This window comes from Oncorhynchus keta, chromosome 11 (assembly GCF_023373465.1).
Source record: "Oncorhynchus keta strain PuntledgeMale-10-30-2019 chromosome 11, Oket_V2, whole genome shotgun sequence".
Lineage (NCBI taxonomy): Eukaryota > Metazoa > Chordata > Actinopteri > Salmoniformes > Salmonidae > Oncorhynchus > Oncorhynchus keta.
Window position 1 is genome coordinate 50,779,991 of NC_068431.1, and position 23,516 is coordinate 50,803,506.

Genomic DNA, 23,516 nt, shown 5'->3' on the forward strand with positions numbered 1-23,516 from the left:
CCACCCGCACAACCTGGGGATTATTTCACAGAGTAGGAGACGATTTTACAGAGTAGGAGACAATTTCTTTTCTTAAGAGGCTTTTGCAACCTTTATGGAATGGGGAGCAGCCTTCATACAGACAGTATGTAGCCTGCAGCGACAACGACACACACACACACACACACACACACACACACACACACACACACACACACACACACACACACACACACACACACACACACACACACACACACACACACACACACACACACGGGCCTGAGCGTGAGTCACTGACTTCAAACTGTCACTCATCTGGCATCCCCTAATTAAGTGTCTAATTATAGAGCTAATGCTGGCGACTGCAGCCACGATAAAGAGGACATGATGGCTACAGCAGACATACACAAACACACAGGGACACACACACACCACCACCACCACCAGTTGGTGGGCTTCTCTGTGGATTCAAATCAAGGAATTACGTTTGAGTGACAGCATGAAGAAGGGGAACTAAGTCCTCACTACAGTGTGACCGGTACTACCATTCTAATGTTACCTCAAACCTCTATAGTGAACAGACAATCCTGCACTGTATGTTCGCAATCCACTTCCTGCCCGGGGGAAGGGCTCGATTGTGGTTGACACACAGCATAACTAGAACGTGACTAACATTTGCTGGCTGAACGGGACACTGCCAGGGTGCAATAGGGGGGGGGGCAGGAGGTTCGGGGAGATATACTGGGCAACCCTGGGGTGTTCAGTATCTCTATCAGGTCATGAATGAGATACAGGAGGTGCTTTCAAATGTCACGATGAGAAGGAAAGTGCATCAGATAAGCTCATTAGGAACGAGTCAGATCGGGGCTCTGCATTCATCTGCACCACGGGGCAAACGTTTCACCGAGAGGAAAAAGAAGAGAGCCGCTCAGCTCGTGTTTTCGACCCTGTCCCTGCTCTGCAGATCAATAGGAAAAGTCAAGGAGAAGCAATACGGATCCACAAAAGAGAACCACTGACTCCTGCATTTAAAAGAGGGAGGGAGGAAAATAAGTACTTAGTGATTTGCTTTGCATTGTGTGCAGCGTTTCTCCCTGTACCACTGGGCTCTCTCTCTCTCTCTCTGATCATAACCTCTTTGTTTTTACAGTCTCCTCCTCATTACCCAAGCCCATCCTGATCATTCCTGAGAGCACGTTTCCAGACAGCCAGATCACTGGAAATACAAATGAAAAGCCCCCCTCCTTCTCCACAGATCCTTCATTAAATACGGATTGGGGGCCACCCACCTACGTCGAGGCCTGGTGTTTAATTCTGCTCTGTGCGTTGGCAGGCGTGCGTCTCAGGGCCCCGGCTCTTTATCACAGGGATTTACAGACCCTCAGCGTCTGGCCCTCTCTCTCTTCTTCTCTCTCTCTCTCTCTCTCTCTATTTCTCTCTCCATCTCATCTCTCCCTTCCCCTCTTCATCTCGCTCTTCCTCTCTCTCTCTTCTCTCTCTCTCTCTCTCTCTCTCTCTCTCTCTCTCTCTCTCTCCCTATCTCAGTATTTCTGTAACCCAGGACTCATAAACAAGGCCATGGGAGAGCAGAGTCAATGACGCCAGTGGGCCCCAGCCTAAGGCCAGGTAGGGTACCAGGCAGGGACGGACTGGCCATAGGGCAAATAACTGATGGGCTGGTCCATCTTTAGCCGAGTGGGCCAGTCTACAGTAAATCGTTTATGTGCCCTATCATTTAATGCAGAATGACCCTAATTCAGCCAAATAAATGGGGCTAGAATGTCTGGGCCCGAGAAGCTAAAGGTTGGCCTTGGTCTGACAATGATGATGATGAAGACTGTGACGGAGGTGACAAAGATCATGTTTGTGCCACGTGGGTCTTCTCTCAACAGCGGTCCTTGAGGTAGCCCTCCCAAGAAGGAGGAAGGCATGGATTAGGATAAATGTTGAGCACACAATGCTGGCTGGTTTACACCCTGATGTCCCCCAGTTGATATCTATATTCCTGGCATCGCCTAGCTCCACTGCTCTCTCCCTCTCTCTCTGAAAGGCCTCTGTTCATTAGCATGCGCGAGGGCCAGGCTAGCCCATATGTCACTAAATAGAACCCCATGTTTAATTTATCCTCCGTTATTCTACTCAGAGACTTTAACCCCTTCAGGTGAGCGCGCGTCGAGCGAGGTCCTGCCAAGCCCGAGCAGAGCATTCAAAAAAACAAACCAACACACGGGGAAACAATGTCGAGACTGGCACAGAATCAGCCAATACGGCAACCTGGGTTTGAGGAGAGGTCAGAGAGCAATGCTTACCGCACTGTTCCAGGAAGTCAGGAGCGAGTGCCGGGGTTCGCTGTCAGAACTTTGCCGCGCGATTACGAACATGGACATCCTACATTTACTGTGAGATGACCGTACTGCAATCTGTTCACTTGTATCAGCCAGGTAAAAGTGACCAACGCTGCAAGACAACAGTAGAGTATGGCTCTGGGTAACTGTGATTCAGAGGAAAAGAAAGGCGATCCAAAACAGTAGTTAAATACTATTTGTCAGAGTGAGGCCCAGGGAAGAGGGGGAGTAGGAGGTTTGGAGGGGGGGGGGGGTTAAGCAGATGGAGGACCAGTCCCCGGTGGGACATGTCATTCATCAACGTCACCAGGACGGCCTGTTTTGTTTTCAGAGGGAGAGAGTGAGAGAGAGAGAGAGAGAGAGAGAGAGAGAGAGAGAGAGAGAGTGAGAGAGTGAGAGAATGAGAGAGAGAGAGGCAGGTGGTTCTACTTGGGGTTCCGTGACAGCCTGCATGACACACACAACATCTTTCCTGTCTTCATCTCCTGCTCTGCAAAAAGTGAAACCACAGTTTAACACCTAAAACTCCTTAATAACCTATTGGGAGGATTAAAGGAGCGAGAGAAACACCATCACACACCTCTCTGGCTCTGACAGCTCACTCTCTCTCTCTCTGTTCCTCCCTTCATCCCTCTATCTCTCCATCTCCCCCCTGACCCAGATTGCTCCAGCAGTGTAGTCAGAGGCGGAAGTCACGCTTTACATGATGACTGTACTGTGTAGTGAGGATGGAATCATTATGCCTGCTGTCGGAGCTCCTCCCCTCCTCTCTCCGGCGTGCCAGGGGCTTAGGATGTTTCTGTCAACAGCATTCCAGGAAACCAAACGCTCCAACAAAGCCCACAACACGTTGGTTTTGCTTTTGCTCGGCGCAACCCCCCCCACCACCACCACCACCACCACCACCAGTGCGCTGACTCTAAACACGAGAGGGGAAGCTTTGAGAGTGAAAACCAGTATTCCCTCATGAATACTTCCTCTTTCTTTTATTTTCTTCCCGCTCACAAGGTGACGCTGAGCAGTGAAGTACAAAACAGAACTGCAAACAACCACTGGAGGGGGGGTGGTACAGCTTGAATAAAGCTTGCTCATTTGTACGGATAATTATCGCATTATATGTTAATAACAACACAAATGGTTGCTAGTAACTGAATGACAACTCCGATACAAAATCTGCTTTTTGACGTCTTCTGCGAAATGTTTCTACTGAAATAGGAATATATTGTTACTGCTGACTGTGTCGTCGCATATGCCGGATAGACGCAGGGAAATGTTTTTGTTTTTTACAGGGTCAGGCATAGTAGCACGGCGCCGCTGGAGAAAATGAGGGTTAAGTGCCTTGCTCAAGGGCACATCGGCAGATTTCTCACCTTGATGGCTCGGGGTATTCAAACCAACAACCTATTGGTTACTGGCTCCAACGTTGTCAAGCGCTAGAACTACAACTGCTGCTGCTATCACCTTCCTGTCAAAAACTCAAATATATTCATCAAGAAGCAGTAAACGCGAACTTCCACAGGGTCTCTAATCCATTCAGGATTCACGAGGAAGATACCATATTCATGTTAGGTATCTAGAGTGCCTTCAGATAGTATTCCTATTCCCTAGACTTAGTCCACATTTTGTTGTGTTACAGCATGAATTCAAAATGGATTAGATAGACTTTGTTTCTCAACCATCTACACACAATACCCCTTAATGACAAAGTGAAAACATGTTTTCATAAAATCTTTGCCAATTTAATGAAAATGAAATGCAGAAATATGACATTTACATAACTATTCACAACCCTGTTAGAATCACTTTTGGCAGCGGTTTCAAATAAGTCTTTCTGGGTAGGTCTCTAAGAGTTTTGCACACCTGGATTGTACAATATTTTCACATTATTCTTGAAAACATTCTTCAAGCTCTGTCAAATTGGTAGTTGATCATTGCTAAACAGCTATTTTCAAGTCTTGCCATAGATTTTCAAGCCAATTTATGTAAAAACTGTAACTAGGCCATTCAATGTCTTCTTATTAAGCAACTTAAGCAACAATAGGTTATTGTCCTGATGAAAGGGGAATTTGTCTCCCAGTGTCTGTTGGAAAGCAGACTGAACCACGTTTTCCACTAGGATTTTGCTTGTGCTTAGTTCTATTCCATTTTTTTTTATCATTGACGATTACAAGCATACCCATAACATGATGCAGCCACCACCATGCTTGAAAATATAAAAAGTGGTACTCGGGGATGTGTTGTGTTGGATTTGCCCCAAACATAACACTTTGTATTCAGGACATTAAGTTAATTTATTTGCTAAATTTTTGTGGGGGTTTTGCTTTTGGGCCTTATTGCAAACAGGATGCATGTTTTGGAATATTTAAATTCTGTACAGGCTTCCTTCTTTTCACTCTGTCATTTAGGTCAGTATTGTGGAGTAACTACAATGCTGTTGGAGGCTTGCAATAACAAAGGTGTTGAATACTTCTTCAATCAAGACATTTTGCCTTTACATTTTTTATACATTCTATAATAGGGTGTATTGTGTGTCGGCCAGTGACACAAAACCTCAATTGAATCCATGTTAAATTCAGGCTGTATCGCAACAAAATGTGGAAAAAGTCAAGGGGTGTGAATACTTTTTGAATGCACTGTAAATATGCTGTTTGCTTCTGGAAGAATGAGCAATGGAAATGCAGGTTGTCCCATGAACTCAATGAAAAGGATTTCAGGAATAATGTCCCTCTGTCTGTGCTATCAAGAAATGGGATCGCCTTGAGGATTTATTTTTATTTTTAATAATTCATCATTAAAAAATATATATATATATTTAAAAACGCTGAAAACATTTGTGTCTAAAACAAAACATGTACTGCTTGGTCGTTAAAGATCAAGAAAATCATATCAAAATAACGAAAAGGTTGCATTTAATTATCACATTAAACTACATGTGCGAAAGATACGACTCATTTGCCACCAATATCCTCTCTAATTGTGTCTCGTCGTCTGACAGACACGTAGATGAGTTCTTCTATTACCTGGGTTGAGTAAAACACTGGCGAGGGTGGAAGAAAGAAAACGTAAATGATTTTTGATGTGCATTTTAAAGAAGTCCCACCCACGGCAAGAGAGGAGAACAGTAACACAGGGCATCTGAAATCAATCACTAGCATGGCTAACTGACTGCTCTGGCTCCTCGTCTGCACAAATCAATATCCTTACTGGCCATTGTGAGGACTAAATTGCCGCCACCATCAGCAATTCAAAGAAAAAATATATTAAGAAAAGACAAGCAAAAAGGTGCTTAACAAGACAGAACCTATAGTTTGCTGTAGGTACACTTTTCAAATAGACAGCTAAATGCAAAACACACAGAGACACACACAAAACACACGCGTGTACAAACACACACGCACACACAGATTACACCTAAGCATAGTGACGGGCATGGTGTCGATGCAACAATGCTAACACAACTTCACCAAATAGACTCTTGCATACTGCAATTTTATAAAGAGGCGAGACGAGAAGGGAATGGCCTACGGCAACGGGAGAGGGGGAGAGGATGAGAGAGAGAGAGAGAGAGAGAGAGAGAGAGAGAGAGAGAGAGAGAGAGAGAGAGAGAGAGAGAGAGAGAGAGAGAGAGAGAGAGAGAGAGAGAGAGAGAGAGAGAGAGAGAGAGAGAGAGAGAGAGAGAGAGAGAAAGCGAGGGAGAGCAAATGCATGTGTGAGAAAACGCTACAGAAATCCAATAGTGTAACCTCTGTTTGAGACGCAGTAGTGGCCAGTGAAGGACAGAGGAGAAAATCAATAGGAACTGATTTGCAGAAAGAGGGGGATTGGGTGGAGATGAGGGGGGGGAGGGGGAGAAAGAAAGGCGCCGGGAAACAGAGACAGGGATCTCAAAAGAAAGATAACAGAATCGCTTTCATCAAAATGTGACAAATCCGAGGCTAGCGTATAGGACACCTGATGGCTGTCTATTTTTGTCAAACCCGTTAAAATACATCATTAATGCGAGGTGGAGGTTAGCGAGTGGAGGGTAAATGAGCTTTTTTTATTGGGGTGCTTTAAGTGAGACTCACTGGAGGTTGTGTGCATGTTTAGGGTGGCTGCACATGGACGAGAGGGGTCTTACCTCCGGGCGACATGGATGAGAGGAGTCCGGGTGACAATAGGCCGTGGACACTGTGGGGAAGAAGCCTGGAGCTCTCCTGCATCGCTACCCCCAGGGAACGCTTGGGTGGGCGGCCAGGCCTGGAGCTACAGAGATGGGGAGAGAAGGAGAGGGAGGAGGAGAGGGAGAGAGAGGGGCAGAGAGAAAGAGAGAGAGAAAGAGAGAGAGAGAGAGAGAGAGAGAGAGAGAGAGAGAGAGAGAGAGAGAGAGAGAGAGAGAGAGAGAGAGAGAGAGAGAGAGAGGCAGAGAGAGAGAGAGAGGGAGAGAGAGAAAGAGAGATATATATTACAGTCAATACACAGCAAATGATCTACTATTTAAATCTCTATCACTCAGACCACATAGGCTCACAGTGAAAGAGTCCATTGATTCCTCCATTTACAATGGATTTTACATTTCTCTAAATAGCATGAGTGATATGAGGACTGTATCAAATTGTCCAGCATTTAAATTGACAACAATAGACACTAAAAAAGTGTGAAAAATATTACAAATATTTCCATGACGATAGCTAGTCCAATTTCTATGAATTTTTGTTGTGGTCCGCCAAACGTACTCGACAGGCCTTTAAAACCCAAGAATTGTACTTATTATTTTTCAAATGATATTTCAAGCCTGCTGTGACACCTCAACAACAAGATTTACTCTCCTCCTCTCATCACTCACACCAACATCTGTTTGCGTCCCCTGCGCACTCCTACCCTACCGCCCCTCCCCCTTCCTGTCCCACTCTGGGGGGATTAGACAGAGACGGCAGGTAGACAGAGATCCACTCCACTGATAACACTGGGGACTAACACACACACAAACACACACACACACACACACACACACACACACACACACACACACACACACACACACACACACACACACACACACACACACACACACACACACACACACACACACACACACAGAGAAAGCTTGATAATGATCACCTCAAAAACATATGCCTTGAAGTGCACAGGGGGACATTGCATATCCCAGCAAGGCCATATCTGATAAGGGGTCGCCAGCGTGCAGACACATTGTTTCCAGGGTTTGGTGTCTGATGGTGTAAAATTAGACTGAGATTCCTTCCCCCTGGGGCCAGGAAGTGAGAAACAAGTGAAAAACTTTCCTTAGGTTACACAACCCCTCTCACACACACATTCCCTTCCTTACTTTCCCCAACATTAGCAGTCCTAAAGAGTGTACTAGACTGATAGGGTGCTTCTGTCGCAAAGGCACGCATGTGACAAGGGGCAAGAGGGAGGGAGAAAAGTGCTTGAAAAGAAGAGAAAAAAAATGCTAATTTTAGCCCTGTATACGATTGGCCGGCGTCCAGAAACATGAACTAAAGAAGCGCTGTGTAGTTGTCTCTTTATGTATTTCATTAATATTGCAGTGGAAACAAACACAAACAGGACCACAGAGCAATCAGCATACAAGTGAAAGGAGGAGGAGGGGGGGGGGTGTTCAATATAGGAACAAGTCAGAGTCGTCTTCAGAGACGTGGTTGGACACGAGTTGAAAAAGCAACACGAGACGCTCCAGATGCCATTACACTTGGCTGGCCTGGGACTCCGCTTTACAGGATAAAAGACGTGGAGCGGACTTGAACGGAGAACAGAGAGAGGACAGAAAGAAAAACCCGGAGAGACAAACGGAAGGCTCTTATCAGTGTTCCAAACAGAGTGTTGCCATTAGAACAAAGCCCATTCGCTGTGAAGCGTCCGTCTCGCTCTCTCGTTCGCCGTGCCCCCCTCGCTCTGTTCAACACAAAGACGTTCACTCACAAGCTGCCACAACAGTCCATTTTTGATTCAGCTGTTTGTTAATCCGCCTTTAATGTCTTGTCCTGCTCTTTTCTCTGGCCAGTTGATTCTGTTTTAAGTATGATTCACCTGAACACACACAGACAAGAGTAGCCAAGGACTCCAGACTGGAGACTCCAGACTTGGAGGAGTCACTCACCTCAATAGAAAATGAAGCAACTTATTTTTTTATTTTAACGTCAGTTAAAAAGTAACTTATAAATATTGACATGGGTCAGTAACACAGCCCTGAAATGGAGGTGTTTGTCAAGGCACAGTTGATTTGTACTCCACCAGGAAATGACTCAGAGGTACACTCACAGGTTTGCCGCTACCGTACCGTAGGCTTTAGCGTGTGCAATATACACCACTACTCAGCTCTGCTACAGTAACCCGACTCCACTGTGTGTAATATTCGCTGTTGACCGGCCTGCAATTCCAGTCGATGATAAACTCCACGTGACCCTCGCACTGTTACACCAAGGAGGTAGCAGCAATGATCACACCCTCAACCCCCCCCCACCCATCCACCCTCCACCCCCAGATCCCCCCTACCCCCCACCCACCCACCCTCCACCCCCAGACCCCCCCACCCACCCACCCATCCTCCACCCCCAGATCCCCACCCCCACCCACCCCCAGCCATGCCCCTCATGACATGTTGGCTGTCTGCATGAGCTGCACCTCGGAAAATGCAGAGCCCTACGATTGTCACTTTACTAATCCAATTAAAAACTATGAACAGCCAAGCGTGTAAAAAAAAAAAAGAAGAAAAAAAAGAGAAAAAAAGAGCAATCAACATTAATCACTTTTGCGGTTGTAGTGAGCCTGTTACAGGAACCGCTCAATGAAGTCAACTGTAGTGTATCAAAGTCAGCCTTGCTTATTGCTCCGCACAGTCTGCAGGGCCCTGTCAGCTCACGATAGCGCAGGGCCCACGGTTTTTAAACTGCGTAATTAAGGCACTTTGGAGGTTCCAGGTTTTCAGCCTTGATTTGTTTCATCATCGTGCATTTGAGATTTTTTTTAACAGAAGGCTTCTGGGTATTTCATTTGAAATCGATTCAAATGCAGATATACTGTACATCAGAGGCATCATGTCCATAGGGGGCACAAGAGCACGTAACCACTCAGATTTTTAAAAATGTAATAAAAAAATAGCAAATAGGACTCTAATAGCAAAATAGCATATATGCATGTACAGTCAAAAGTCAGTCAAAAGTTTGAACACACCTACTCATTCAAGGTTTTTCTTTATTTTACTATTTTCTAGAATAATAGTGAAAACATCAAAACTATTAACACTACTAACACATATGGAATCATGTAGTAACCAAAATAGTCTTTAAAAAATCAAAATATATATGCCTTGATGACAGCTTTGCACACTCTTGGCATTCTCTCAACCAGCTTCACCTGGAATGCTTTTCCAACAGTCTTGAAGGAGTTACCACATATGCTGAGCACTTGTTGGCTGCTTTTCCTTCACTCTGTGGTCCAACTCATCCCAAACCAAACTTTTGACTGTGGTTCACTGCATATATATATATATATATATATATATATATATATATATATATATATATATATATATATATATATATATATATATATATATATACAGTACCAGTCAAAAGTTTGGACAGATCTTTTTATAAATAATTATGATAAAATGTGGGCTTAAAGGTACTGTGTATATATATATATATCACTGGACAACACCCTGTCGTTCTCAACTAACATCAAGGCGGTGGCCCGTCCGCAGAGTACGACCCTGCCTCACACAGGAAGCGGCGCAGGTCCTAATCCAGGCACTTGTCATCTCCCGTCTGGATTACTGCAACTCGCTGTTGGCTGGGCTCCCTGCCTGTGCCATTAAACCCCTACAACTCATCCAGAACGCCGCAGCCCGTCTGGTGTTCAACCTTCCCAAGTTCTCTCACGTCACCCCGCTCCTCCGCTCTCTCCACTGGCTTCCAGTTGAAGCTCGCATCCGCTACAAGACCATGGTGCTTGCCTACGGAGCTGTGAGGGGAACGGCACCTCAGTACCTCCAGGCTCTGATCAGGCCCTACACCCAAACAAGGGCACTGCGTTCATCCACCTCTGGCCTGCTCGCCTCCCTACCACTGAGGAAGTACAGTTCCCGCTCAGCCCAGTCAAAATTGTTCGCTGCTCTGGCTCCCCAATGGTGGAACACACTCCCTCACGACGCCAGGACAGCGGAGTCAATCACCACCTTCCAGAGACACCTGAAACCCCACCTCTTTAAGGAATACCTAGGATAGGATAAAGTAATCCTTCTCACCCCCCCCTTAAAAGATTTAGATGCACTATTGTAAAGTGGCTGTTCCACTGGATGTCATAAGGTGAATGCACCAATTTGTAAGTCGCTCTGGATAAGAGCGTCTGCTGAATGACTTAAATGTAAATGTAAATATATATATATATATATATATATATATATATATATATATATATATATATACACAGTACCAGTCAAAAGTTTGGACAGATCTTTTTATAAATAATTATGATAAAATGTGGGCTTAAAAGTTTAGTTATTAATGTATGCATAATATATATATACATTTTTCAGATGTTAAATTAATGGCTAAACTTTTAAGCCCACATTTTATCATAATTATTTATAAAAAGATCTGTCAGCTGAATTTTGCGGAGGGGGCAAACTGACTGGACCAGGCAAAGAGTACCCCCCCATTCTCCAGTTGATACTTTCAAGGTGCACCACGGAGCAAAGATATGTTCGATACTCTAGTGCAGCTTGGGTATACGTTTAGTCAGGACTTGGCCCTCATCATTCTCTATGAAGACAGGGTTGGGGCAGGACTTGTCCCTTATCATTCTCTATGAAGACAGGGTTTTGGCAGGACTTGGCCCTTATCATTCTCTATGAAGACAGGGTTGGGGCAGGACTTGTCCCTTATCATTCTCTATGAAGACAGGGTTGGGGCAGGACTTGTCCCTTATCATTCTCTATGAAGACAGGGTTGGGGCAGGACTTGGCCCTTATCATTTTCTATGAAGACAGGGTTGGGGCAGGACTTGTCCCTTATCATTCTCTATGAAGACAGGGTTGGGGCAGGACTTGGCCCTTATCATTCTCTATGAAGACAGGGTTGGGGCAGGACTTGGCCCTTATTATTCTCTATGAAGACAGGGTTGGGGCAGGACTTGGCCCTTATTATTCTCTATGAATACAGGGTTGGAGCAGGACTTGGCCCTTATTATTCTCTATGAAGACAGGGTTGGGGCAGGACTTGGCCCTTATTATTCTCTATGAAGACAGGGTTGGGGCAGGACTTGGCCCTTATTATTCTCTATGAAGACAGGGTTGGGGCAGGACTTGTCCCTTATCATTCTCTATGAAGACAGGGTTGGGGCAGGACTTGGCCCTCATCATTCTCTATGAAGACAGGGTTGGGGCAGGACTTGTCCCTTATCATTCTCTATGAAGACAGGGTTTTGGCAGGACTTGGCCCTTATCATTCTCTATGAAGATAGGGTTGGGGCAGGACTTGTCCCTTATCATTCTCTATGAAGACAGGGTTGGGGCAGGACTTGTCCCTTATCATTCTCTATGAAGACAGGGTTGGGGCAGGACTTGGCCCTTATCATTCTCTATGAAGACAGGGTTGGGGCAGGACTTGTCCCTTATCATTCTCTATGAAGACAGGGTTGGGGCAGGACTTGGCCCTTATCATTCTCTATGAAGACAGGGTTGGGGCAGGACTTGTCCCTTATCATTCTCTATGAAGACAGGGTTGGGGCAGGACTTGTCCCTTATCATTCTCTATGAAGACAGGGTTGGGGCAGGACTTGTCCCTTATCATTCTCTATGAAGACAGGGTTGGGGCAGGACTTGTCCCTTATTATTCTCTATGAAGACAGGGTTGGGGCAGGACTTGTCCCTTATCATTCTCTATGAAGACAGGGTTGGGGCAGTCCCTTATCATTTTCTATGAAGACAGGGTTGGGGCAGGACTTGGCCCTTATCATTCTCTATGAAGACAGGGTTGGGGCAGGACTTGTCCCTTATCATTCTCTATGAAGACAGGGTTGGGGCAGGACTTGTCCCTTATCATTCTCTATGAAGACAGGGTTGGGGCAGGACTTGTCCCTTATCATTCTCTATGAATACAGGGTTGGGGCAGGACTTGTCCCTTATTATTCTCTATGAAGACAGGGTTGGGGCAGGACTTGTCCCTTATCATTCTCTATGAATACAGGGTTGGGGCAGGACTTGTCCCTTATTATTCTCTATGAATACAGGGTTGGGGCAGGACTTGTCCCTTATTCATTCTCTATGAAGACAGGGTTGGGGCAGGACTTGTCCCTTATCATTCTCTATGAAGACAGGGTTGGGGCAGGACTTGTCCCTTATCATTCTCTATGAAGACAGGGTTGGGGCAGGACTTGTCCCTTATCATTCTCTATGAAGACAGGGTTGGGGCAGGACTTGTCCCTTATCATTCTCTATGAATACAGGGTTGGGGCAGGACTTGTCCCTTATCATTCTCTATGAATACAGGGTTGGGGCAGGACTTGTCCCTTATCATTCTCTATGAATACAGGGTTGGGGCAGGACTTGGCCCTTATCATTCTCTATGAATACAGGGTTGGGGCAGGACTTGTCCCTTATTATTCTCTATGAATACAGGGTTGGGGCAGGACTTGTCCCTTATCATTCTCTATGAAGACAGGGTTGGGGCAGGACTTGTCCCTTATCATTCTCTATGAATACAGGGTTTGTCCCTTATCATTCTCTATGGGGCAGGACTTGGCCCTTATCATTCTCTATGAATACAGGGTTGGGGCAGGACTTGTCCCTTATCATTCTCTATGAATACAGGGTTGGGGCAGGACTTGTCCCTTATTATTCTCTATGAATACAGGGTTGGGGCAGGACTTGTCCCTTATCATTCTCTATGAAGACAGGGTTGGGGCAGGACTTGGCCCTTATCATTCTCTATGAAGACAGGGTTGGGGCAGGACTTGGCCCTTATTATTCTCTAAGAGAATGAATGCAATAGAGAACGAAGAGATGTGGCTTCACAAGCTGGCCTGACATGTACGTCCAAGTGTTGTAATTACCTTCAAATACGATAAAGATATTTATTAGGCTATCTATTACTGCTGCCAACTTTGCCAAAGATACAATATTAGGGTTAGTAATTTGTCTAAACGCCCACAACCACCTCTAAATTCACAGATGAAGGTGTTATAATACAGAGCAGGCCTACTGGATATTACAGAACGACGAGCTATGTTATTCATGTATTCTGTCCTGTAATTATGGCCTAGGTGAAAAATGGAGGTCCCTTCCACCTGTGTCTTCCATCATAAATGATGATGGCATAAGCAGAACACCTGATACTGAAGAGGAAACCAATTAACTGGCGAGAAGATAATTAGCTAAAATGACAATTTCATTTTTCTGATGTGCTCACTGCAACACATTTCTTACTTAAATAAATGACCGTTTAAATCAAATTGGCCACCACTTTCCCATTGTATTAGAGGGAAGTTCCTCTTCAGGCCTATAACGTGTCGACTGTTCTACACTACTTTGTTGTGAGCCTAATCATGCAACAACAAGAAACAACAAGACACAACCAGAAAAAAAGAATGAAGATAACGTTACGTCTGGCGTGGGTGTCTCTCTCTCCCCCCCCCCAAAAAAAGAGAGGCTCTTGAAAAAGCATTAATTACCAGAACGTTCCGATAATGTGTGGACATTTCCGGAGAGGAAAGGGAATTAGAAAACACGACGGCGGAGCAGAAGTGGGGAAAGGTTCTGTGGGGTCAGGGGTCAGCCCCCCCCCCAGCCAGAGAGTTGGCTGAACTGGAAACCCTGTACTGTTGAAACCTCTTTAGCAGATTAACCAGACATTTCCTCCAACGTCTTAAATGAGAGAGGGGGGGGGGGGGCTTCCTTTAGAGGGTGGATTGTTTTCCATACACATAGCTGATTGTTGAAGTAAAGGAATTGGAAATAAAAGAATGGATGTTTTTCCTTCTTTTGGAGTCACTGACTCATTCCCCTCTCGCGCACTGGTGTCATTTTCATATGCGGGTGATTGTGCGCTAACTTGGCCTTTTTCCCTCTGGAGACGAGAACTGTTTTCTTCTTTGGCTCCCGTTTTACTGAGCATTGTATCCCTGCGACCCTTTCCTAGCTGCCGGCAGGTGCTTCCTTGTATAAGCTGCACGGTCCTGCTGACTTTTTTGACTGACTCCAAGAACAGGATTTGCATCAAAGAAAAGGGCCTAAATGAGGTGGATAATTAGAATTGTGCAGCGCTAGCCCCCGTGAACCCCCCCCCCCCTGCTCTGCTTTAGCCATGGCGGTAGAAACTTGGGCTGGTATTTAATCAAACCGGAACTGTGGATCGATTTCATAGTGCTTAAAATTACAAAGACAATGTTTTTGGAAAAAGTCTATTACTTACGTATTTTGCATGATTATGAAGTCGTTTTTTAAAATAGTTTTTCAACGTGATGAATTTCATTTAAAAAAAAACTCCCATAATCACAAAAATGATACAAAAAAGCGAAGTAGGATTTTGTAAAAATCGAATTTGCATTTAATTTTATATTGACAGAGGGGTTCAAAGAAAAAAGGTGAAGTCACATTAACCCTCTGTCCCGCCACATTCTCTTGCCTTGACGTTCCCCCTGCCTACCATGCTCTAGAGTACTCAGCTACTGTCGATGGGTGTTCAGTACTGCAAGAGCATCTGACACCCAGGTGCCCTCCGAGCGTGAATACTGTACTACAAACAGCCTCATTGGTGGGCATAATGCCCACTCCTGCTGCTATGCACCTCCATGTTTGCCCTCTCTGAAGCACACACACACACACACACACACACACGCGGGCAGACACACACAAACACAAACGCACACGCACAGACACACACAAACACACACACACACGCACAGACACACACAAACACACAAACACACACACACACACACACACACACACACACACACACACACACACACACACACACACACACACACACACACACACACACACACACACACACACACACACACACACACACACACACACACACACACACTCCTACCCCCACGCCCCTAGAGGGTCCCAACGGGCAGAAGGAACAGATGGCTGCGAAAAGTCATTCACACGTTCCCGCACGTTCCACTCACCAGAAAAGAAAAAGCCTGTCAATGCACTCGTCCCTACCAATCACTCCCCTCAAATCTCAGGTGGTATAACTGCGCCTCCCGGAGACTACTTAAAGTGGGTTACTAAGCACTTTTTAGTCCAAACGAATGTCGCAAATGTGCCCTTGTCGTTTTTTTTTTTTCCCCGTTTTTTTTTCTTTCCAAAACGGTTCGTTAAATATTCATAGTGATCGGACACCTGCTCGTCTGCGCCTGTGCCTGGGTTACCCCTGGCACTCCAGGAAGACTGTCCTTTCACATGAGTGACGGCTCCACCCACTCCCCTCAATGACAAAGGCCACAGTGTGTTGGTCAATATCTGCTATGGCACCATGCTGCACTAACTACTTGTGTTTGCGTCAAACAAAGACATTTCTCTTACACAAAGTGAAGACAGGGAGGGGGAAAGGTGGCGGGAGTCCACAAGTCCAGAAAACTTCAACCGCGGGGGAGAGGGGGGGAGAGGGGGGGGGGAGTGGGGAGCAGTGTGAAAGGGTTGAGAACAGGCTAAACAAAAATCAGATTTCAATTTTTTGTAATGGGAAATTGTTCAAAAAACAACAAAGACGGCAGCCTGCGAAAAAAATGTACAAGTCAGGGTGCCTTTGAAGATATTTAATTAAAATCTAATCCTGCATTCTTAAAGGCTCACATAAATTAAGCTGTCAGTCAGGAGATTTATGCATTCACATTTGCATATTGCATACAATTCATCAATTACTCATGTTTGAGAGGCCTGCGTATCCCAGGGAGAGTGGCTGCCAGTGTGCCAGCGCAGTGAGAACGAGGCAGAGACGGAGAGCGGGAGAGGTGGGGCCGACAATACCCAGGAGAAGTCAGTCTCCATATGGCCGCACACTCGACCAACACCGCTGATACCTCCCCATGCCCATCCCACATATGGAAAACACTACTCGCTGGGCAATGCATGTAAACTGAAAAAGCAATGTGTGATTCAAATGTTAGACTGTGTTAGTATTGTACAATGAACCCCATGACCACTACACTTGCTCAACAACAAAAAAAAAAGGGGAAAGAAGGACTCTGTGCTCCGTTTCGACTCGGCATTGTAATTATCATTCATCGCTAGAATTTTACCCAAGAATATCTAGGAGTTGACCGCGAACAAGCCCTTTGCCCCTCTGCAAGTCCTTGGCTGGACTGTGAAATACAAAAAACGAGAGAAAAACACACGCAAACCATCCACCGTTCTGTCGCGAGCCTTCAACGTGTAGCTGCAGCAATAGAAGGCCTCGTTCAATGCTCTGACGACACCGCCGTGACACTCCTGGTCGCGGCAGCTCCCACGTTCCCATGTGACTAGCGGAATTCAAAAAGAGTAACACGTTGCAGTATAGACCAGAGCAGGCTTTTACAAGTCACACAGCCCTCTCTCTGAGGTCCCAACCTCCACAGCTCCCTGTTCCCACGTCACACAGCCCTCTCTCTGAGGTCCCAACCTCCACAGCTCCCTGTTCCCACGTCACACAGCCCTCTCTCTGAGGTCCCAACCTCCACAGCTCCCTGTTCCCACGTCACACAGCCCTCTCTCTGAGGTCCCAACCTCCACAGCTCCCTGTTCCCACGTCACACAGCCCTCTCTCTGAGGTCCCAACCTCCACAGCTCCCTGTTCCCACAGCCCTCTCTCTGAGGTCCCACCTCCACAGCTCCCTGTTCCCACAGCTTCTCTGAGGTCCCAACCTCCACAGCTCCCTGTCACACAGCCCTCTCTCTGAGGTCCCAACCTCCACAGCTCCACTGCAGCTTCCTGTTCCCACGTCACACAGCCCTCTCTCTGAGGTCCCAACCTCCACAGCTCCCTGTTCCACACAGCCCCTCCTGAGGTCCCAACCTCCCAGCTCCCTGTTGCAGCCCTCTCTCTGAGGTCCCAACCTCCACAGCTCCACTGCAGCTTCCTGTTCCCACGTCACACAGCCCTCTCTCTGAGGTCCCAACCTCCACAGCTCCACTGCAGCTTCCTGGTCCCAGCCCTCCTCTGAGGTCCCACCTGCAGCTTCCTGTTCCACGTCACACAGCCCTCTCTCTGTCCCAACCTCCACAGCTTCCTGTTCCCACGTCACACAGCCCTCTCTCTGAGGTCCCAACCTCCACAGCTCCCTGTTCCCACGTCACACAGCCCTCTCTCTGAGGTCCCAACCTCCACAGCTCCACTGCAGCTTCCTGTTCCCACGTCACACAGCCCTCTCTCTGAGGTCCCAACCTCCACAGCTCCACTGCAGCTTCCTGTTCCCACGTCACACAGCCCTCTCTCTGAGGTCCCAACCTCCACAGCTCCACTGCAGCTTCCTGTTCCCACGTCACACAGCCCTCTCTCTGAGGTCCCAACCTCCACAGCTCCACTGCAGCTTGACAGCTCCCTGTTCCCACGTCACACAGCCCTCTCTCTGAGGTCCCAACCTCCACAGCTCCACTGCAGCTTGACAGCTCCCTGTTCCCACGTCACACAGCCCTCTCTCTGAGGTCCCAACCTCCACAGCTCCACTGCAGCTTGACAGCTCCTGTTCCCACGTCACACAGACAGACATCCTGCCAGCCAGGTCTCTCATCTATCACCAGCTCACATGCTCCTGTCTGCTGGAATAAAGGCATCAAGGCAGACAACGAGGTAGACATGGACAGTCTCTACAGTTTAAGGAGCCAAACAGACATCCGCAGGACAACAGGTTTACAGTACATGTGTACTGCTGTCAAAATCAAATCAACTGTGTGAATTTTTGCTCGTGGCTTTTGAAACCAGGGTCATTTTATCAGGTAAAAACCAATGTAAATGAATCCTCTGATATGGGCCAAGCCGGCTAAATGCTACACGTGTGGAAATAGAAATCCGACATGGGTAGCGGGGCCAAGGTCACACCAAATCCATATGCTGGAGGTGCTGTATTTTTTTCTCTTTAATCATTTCATCAGCTATTCAATTGAATGTCTGAAGCAATTTCATATCAGTGGGATTAAAGCAGCCTATTGCACATTTGTCGAATTAAGAAGAAGGCCCAGCAGAGTTACGGCTTTGGCTTTGACCAGGCCTTCTGACAGCCAATCCAGTCTCAGGCACGGGCCCCAGTCCCATTATCCTGATTGGTGGTTGTCTGACACGCACACTGTGGCAGGTGATGAGGACCTGGGCTCCCAAACAAACACAGAGCCCGTCCCAGTACCACCCATCCACGTCACGGCGGCGCGTGACGCGAGCGTGGGGGCGGCGGGCCTCCGCCCGGCGAGGATTACTTCGCTCTATCGGAGCGTCTCTCTTCACATTAGCCTCGTCTATAGTTAATGAGGCCTGCATATTTGATGATTATTTATCCAGTCAAAGGCGACATGGGAGACAGGTTTCACCTCAGCATTGATAGCTCCACCCCTTCCTGGCCTTCTGCTGACTAGCCAATCTGCTGACTGGATGTGTATCGGAGGGCCAGGAAGCCACTGAGTTTAGAGGCCTGGGTAACAGGATTAGGATTCCCTATGTCTCGGGTGGTGTTGCCACGCCTATGGCCAATTAATAGTATTGTAGAAGAGTGCTAAGCGGCGTGTATTGTACCTGGGGGTTACTGGTGCAGAGACTTTGGGAGCGCCAGGTTCATCTACGTGCCCTCAGTTTGCAGCCAGAAGCTGCAGGAATTCCTGCTTGGGTTTTTTATTAAAAGAAGCTGGTGTGAGAGGGATCGTGAGACCATATTCAGGAGGTGAATTGAAGCTGAGAGGGGTGTGTATCCTATCCCATCTGCTGAAGAGGATCCTCACAGCACTCACAGATTTCTCTAAGTGCTACCTCGGACTGACACCCTGCAGCTTTTAGCTTAAGTAACCAGCGCTTATAATTTTCCTGAGGCTCAGCACTGGCACTCGTGGACTACTGATGGTATTGAATAAATGTCAAAAGTCTTCCCTCCTGCTGTCTCTGGGCTCAGGGTAGGGAGGTGTCATTCCCCCTGTATTTATAGGAGGGGGAGTTTGTTTGTGGCCCATGATCTTTCTCCATCAATCAGGACGGAGACGCAAGTCACAAATGTATCATCTGATTGCACATCGGACCTTTTCACACCTCTGGCTGTGAAAACCACACACACACACACACACACACACACACACACACGCACGCACGCGCGCACGCAAGCACACATGCACACACACGCACACACACGCACGCACGCACACACACACACACACACGCGGAAGTGTACAAACTGAATCTGTCAAAGGGTCCGATCTGTGTTAGGTGACACATAATAGTCCGTTTGAATTATTTGAGAGAGATTTCTGCGTGTTTTGTGCGTGTGTGTTCAGAGAGAGAGAGAGAGAGAGAGCGAGGGGTCAGTAGAGGGTTTAAATCCCCAGTGCCCAGTGGGACTGACACACCTCATGGGAACAGCCCGCCCTCCCTCTCCTCCTAAACTGTGCTTGACCCTGGGCCCAGACCTGCGCAGCCGCACACACTTTCATCTCGTATTAATAGCCTCCCTCAACACTTCTTTTCCAGCTCACTTCCCCCTTTCATCCTCCCTCAGCCACTCTCCCCTCCCTCTCTCTCTCGGCCCACCTCCTCTTTTCATCTCGCTTCAACGTGGCCCTCTCCTTTTCTCCCTCTCGCTGCCGTTCCCAGTCTCCTCCTTTGTGAGTCCATATTGACAGAGTTTAACCTGTGACCGCCTGCTTTAAACAGAGCAGACTGTCATTAGCTGACAGCATGACAGAGATATGGCACTATGTGGCTACTTTATAAATAGCCAAGGCCTGATAAACTGTGGCCTGCCTTTGAGTGCCTGTTTTCAGGGTGAGCCTTGACAGGCTACATGTGGCACAGAGCTGAGGACAGTGTCCGCCCTCCCAAATGTGAGCCGCACCTGTCTGACAGCTTGGGACGACTTCTTATCTGTGTTCGTGTCGTGGAGGGTCGGAATTGGGGGGTTTGAACTGCGTCAGAAAGCGCACACACAAACACACACAAACACGGGCAAGGCCCTGAAAGATGTTTGGGATTACAGAGAAGATTGTGTCTTCAATGTGCCATTTCTGGCCCCCTCTCTGGCCGCTGCATTTCACACTAAAGGGAGAAAGTGGCCCTTGCAATTGCAACTCATTCAGAACAGACAGGATGGGACACAAAGTGTCAACACTGTCCCTCTGAACTTAGGTGGGCCCCCAGTCTGAGGTCAAGCAGGAAGAGCGATGTCCACTCGTCTGTGTGAAAAACACAAGCTTTAGAAAATAAGAAGGAGAAGATAGATGTTCTTTATCAGTTCAACTGTAGAATAAACTGTAATATGAGGTTAACGACCGTGCTCCCATCTGAAAGTCACTGCTACACCACAGTCTGTTCTCATTAGTCTGTACACCCCCCACCCCCACCCCCCACACACACACATCCACGCTACACTACATCTAAATATCTACTAATAGGCTTTAAATAGGTTAATATCACAGGGAAAACACTGTTTAGACGTTAACCACTATCTCCCCTTGCTTCTCTCTCCCGCTCCTCTTTTTCCATCTCTATCTCCCTCTTTCTTTCTCTCCAGTCTCAAGGTTCAGATCCCACTCAATTAAATTAGATCTGCTTCCCGTAATTCTGCCACTCAGAGCGCCAAAGCTGACAGCAATCTTTTTTTCCCCCCTTCTCTTTTTTTGTCGCGCGTCCCCTCCGCCCTCGTCTTTGTGGGGGCCGCTGGGAGGATGAAGCAGGGGGAAAGGGATTCCATCTGACACGGAGGATTGCGAGTTTGCCTTCAGACAATGGTGGGTGCTGGCACTCAGCGGTGAGGATTAAATTCCCTGACATTATCAACCTGTCTGCTGAACTGTTCGGAGGGCGGCAGAACAGGATTCCGTAAATGGCAACAAACCCTCCGACTCTCAGCGTCTTGCGGAGGATTACTGTCACTCAGTTCAAAATGGAGGAGTGGGGGGGGGGGGCTTACTCTTATTTATTTAATATCCTGCACTGTAATCTGTTTCAAAACAGTGTTGGAGAGAAAATGTCATGGGAAGATGTAAACACTGAGGGCCAGTGGCTCTTGTACCTACAAACAGACTCAATGCCTCACTGAACAGCCACAGTCCTCTCCATGTCAGGGCTTCCTCACTGAACAGCCACGGTCCTCTCCATGTCAGGGCTTCCTCACTGAACAGCCACAGTCCTCTCCATGTCAGGGCTTCCTCACTGAACAGCTACAGTCCTCTCCATGTCAGGGCTCTCACTGAACAAGTCAGGGCTTCCTCACTGAACAGCCACAGTCCTCTCCATGTCAGGGCTTCCTCACTGAACAGCCACAGTCCTCTCCATGTCAGGGCTTCCTCACTGAACAGCCACAGTCCTCTCCATGTCAGGGCTTCCTCACTGAACAGCCACAGTCCTCTCCATGTCAGGGCTTCCTCACTGAACAGCCACAGTCCTCTCCATGTCAGGGCTTCCTCACTGAACAGCCACAGTCCTCTCCAAGTCAGGGCTTCCTCACTGAACAGCCACAGTCCTCTCCAAGTCAGGGCTTCCTCACTGAACAGCCACAGTCCTCTCCATGTCAGGGCTTCCTCACTGAACAGCTACAGTCCTCTCCAAGTCAGGGCTTCCTCACTGAACAGCCACAGTCCTCTCCATGTCAGGGCTTCCTCACTGAACAGCCACAGTCCTCTCCATGTCAGGGCTTCCTCACTGAACAGCCACAGTCCTCTCCAGGTCAGGGCTTCCTCACTGAACAGCCACAGTCCTCTCCATGTCAGGGCTTCCTCACTGAACAGCCACAGTCCTCTCCATGTCAGGGCTTCCTCACTGAACAGCCACAGTCCTCTCCATGTCAGGGCTTCCTCACTGAACAGCCACAGTCCTCTCCATGTCAGGGCTTCCTCACTGAACAGCCACAGTCCTCTCCATGTCAGGGCTTCCTCACTGAACAGCCACAGTCCTCTCCATGTCAGGGCTTCCTCACTGAACAGCTACAGTCCTCTCCATTCAGGGCTTCCTCACTGAACAGCCACAGTCCTCTCCATGTCAGGGCTTCCTCACTGAACAGCCACAGTCCTCTCCATGTCAGGGCTTCTAACAACATTTTAACACCCATCTGTGTTGTTTTGCTTTTTTGCCCTCATGTTTTTTTTTTGTGAACACAAGATTATTACAGATAATATGTGTCTGAAGTTCCCATGAGAAAATATGTCCGTGAGTGTGAGGATTTCTCTTTTCCCAGTGTGGTCTGCTCTGCACAGGGAGCATGTTCTGCAACCGGATGAATAACAAGACATGAAAACAAAGCTGTTTCAATAAAACAACATATGGACTTGCAAGGAAAGACAGTCTGTCGGGATTTCAAACTACAGCTGAACTTTAGGGACATAGTCCCCACTAGAAGAGTGAGATATTTGTAGTCTGAATGCTGACAGGCTGGGCTTTGATCTCCACAGGGTGTAGTGTGTGAAACCCCCCCCAGACCTAGGGACTAACCAAGCCCCACCATACCATACCCTACCTCCCCAACTCCCGCCTCACCTCCGCACCCTACCCCACCTGTGGAAACAAGGAACCTGACAGATTGGCCCATCCACAGAACTGAAACAGAGACGCCATTCACAGTATGCGGGGGGACACTTCACTGACCAAGGGTGACAGATCACTCCCCCCCCACTCCTGTCCCTCTCCATTCCTCCTGTGCTGGTGGCAAACCTGTAATGAATAAATTGCCAGATTAGCATGGGATTAGAACGTGGAATATCTGATGCGCTGCGACCTGGAGAGCACAAGCCAGGGGCCAAGGGGCAGGATTTGCCACTGTTTACAAGGCAGGAGGTCAATGGCTACGGGTTGAGGGGGCTAAGACTCATTCGCCCGATTGACACCCCTCGTTAAGTTATCGAGCTATTCCAACGCCACTGCTCCTGCGTTTTTGCAATTCCAAGGGACACTTCATGCGTACAAATTTGCATTCGGGCAACAGCTAAATACCTAAATGAATCCCCTACCCCATATTTGTAATCGTAATGCATTGGCGAGGTCTCAGGGT

The 23,516-nt window shown here is 47.5% G+C and overlaps 1 protein-coding gene across 2 annotated transcripts in view; it reads right to left on the reverse strand.

Moving 5' to 3' along the window:
- LOC118390537 (dachshund homolog 2) overlaps window positions 1-23,516 on the reverse strand; it is a 138,459-nt gene that overhangs the window by 65,681 nt on the left and 49,262 nt on the right. For both annotated transcript variants that reach the window (XM_052457432.1, XM_052457431.1), the window contains exon 2: window positions 6,448-6,572. In XM_052457432.1, the coding sequence (XP_052313392.1) occupies window positions 6,448-6,572 (125 nt within the window). The remainder of the gene's footprint in view (window positions 1-6,447; window positions 6,573-23,516) is intronic.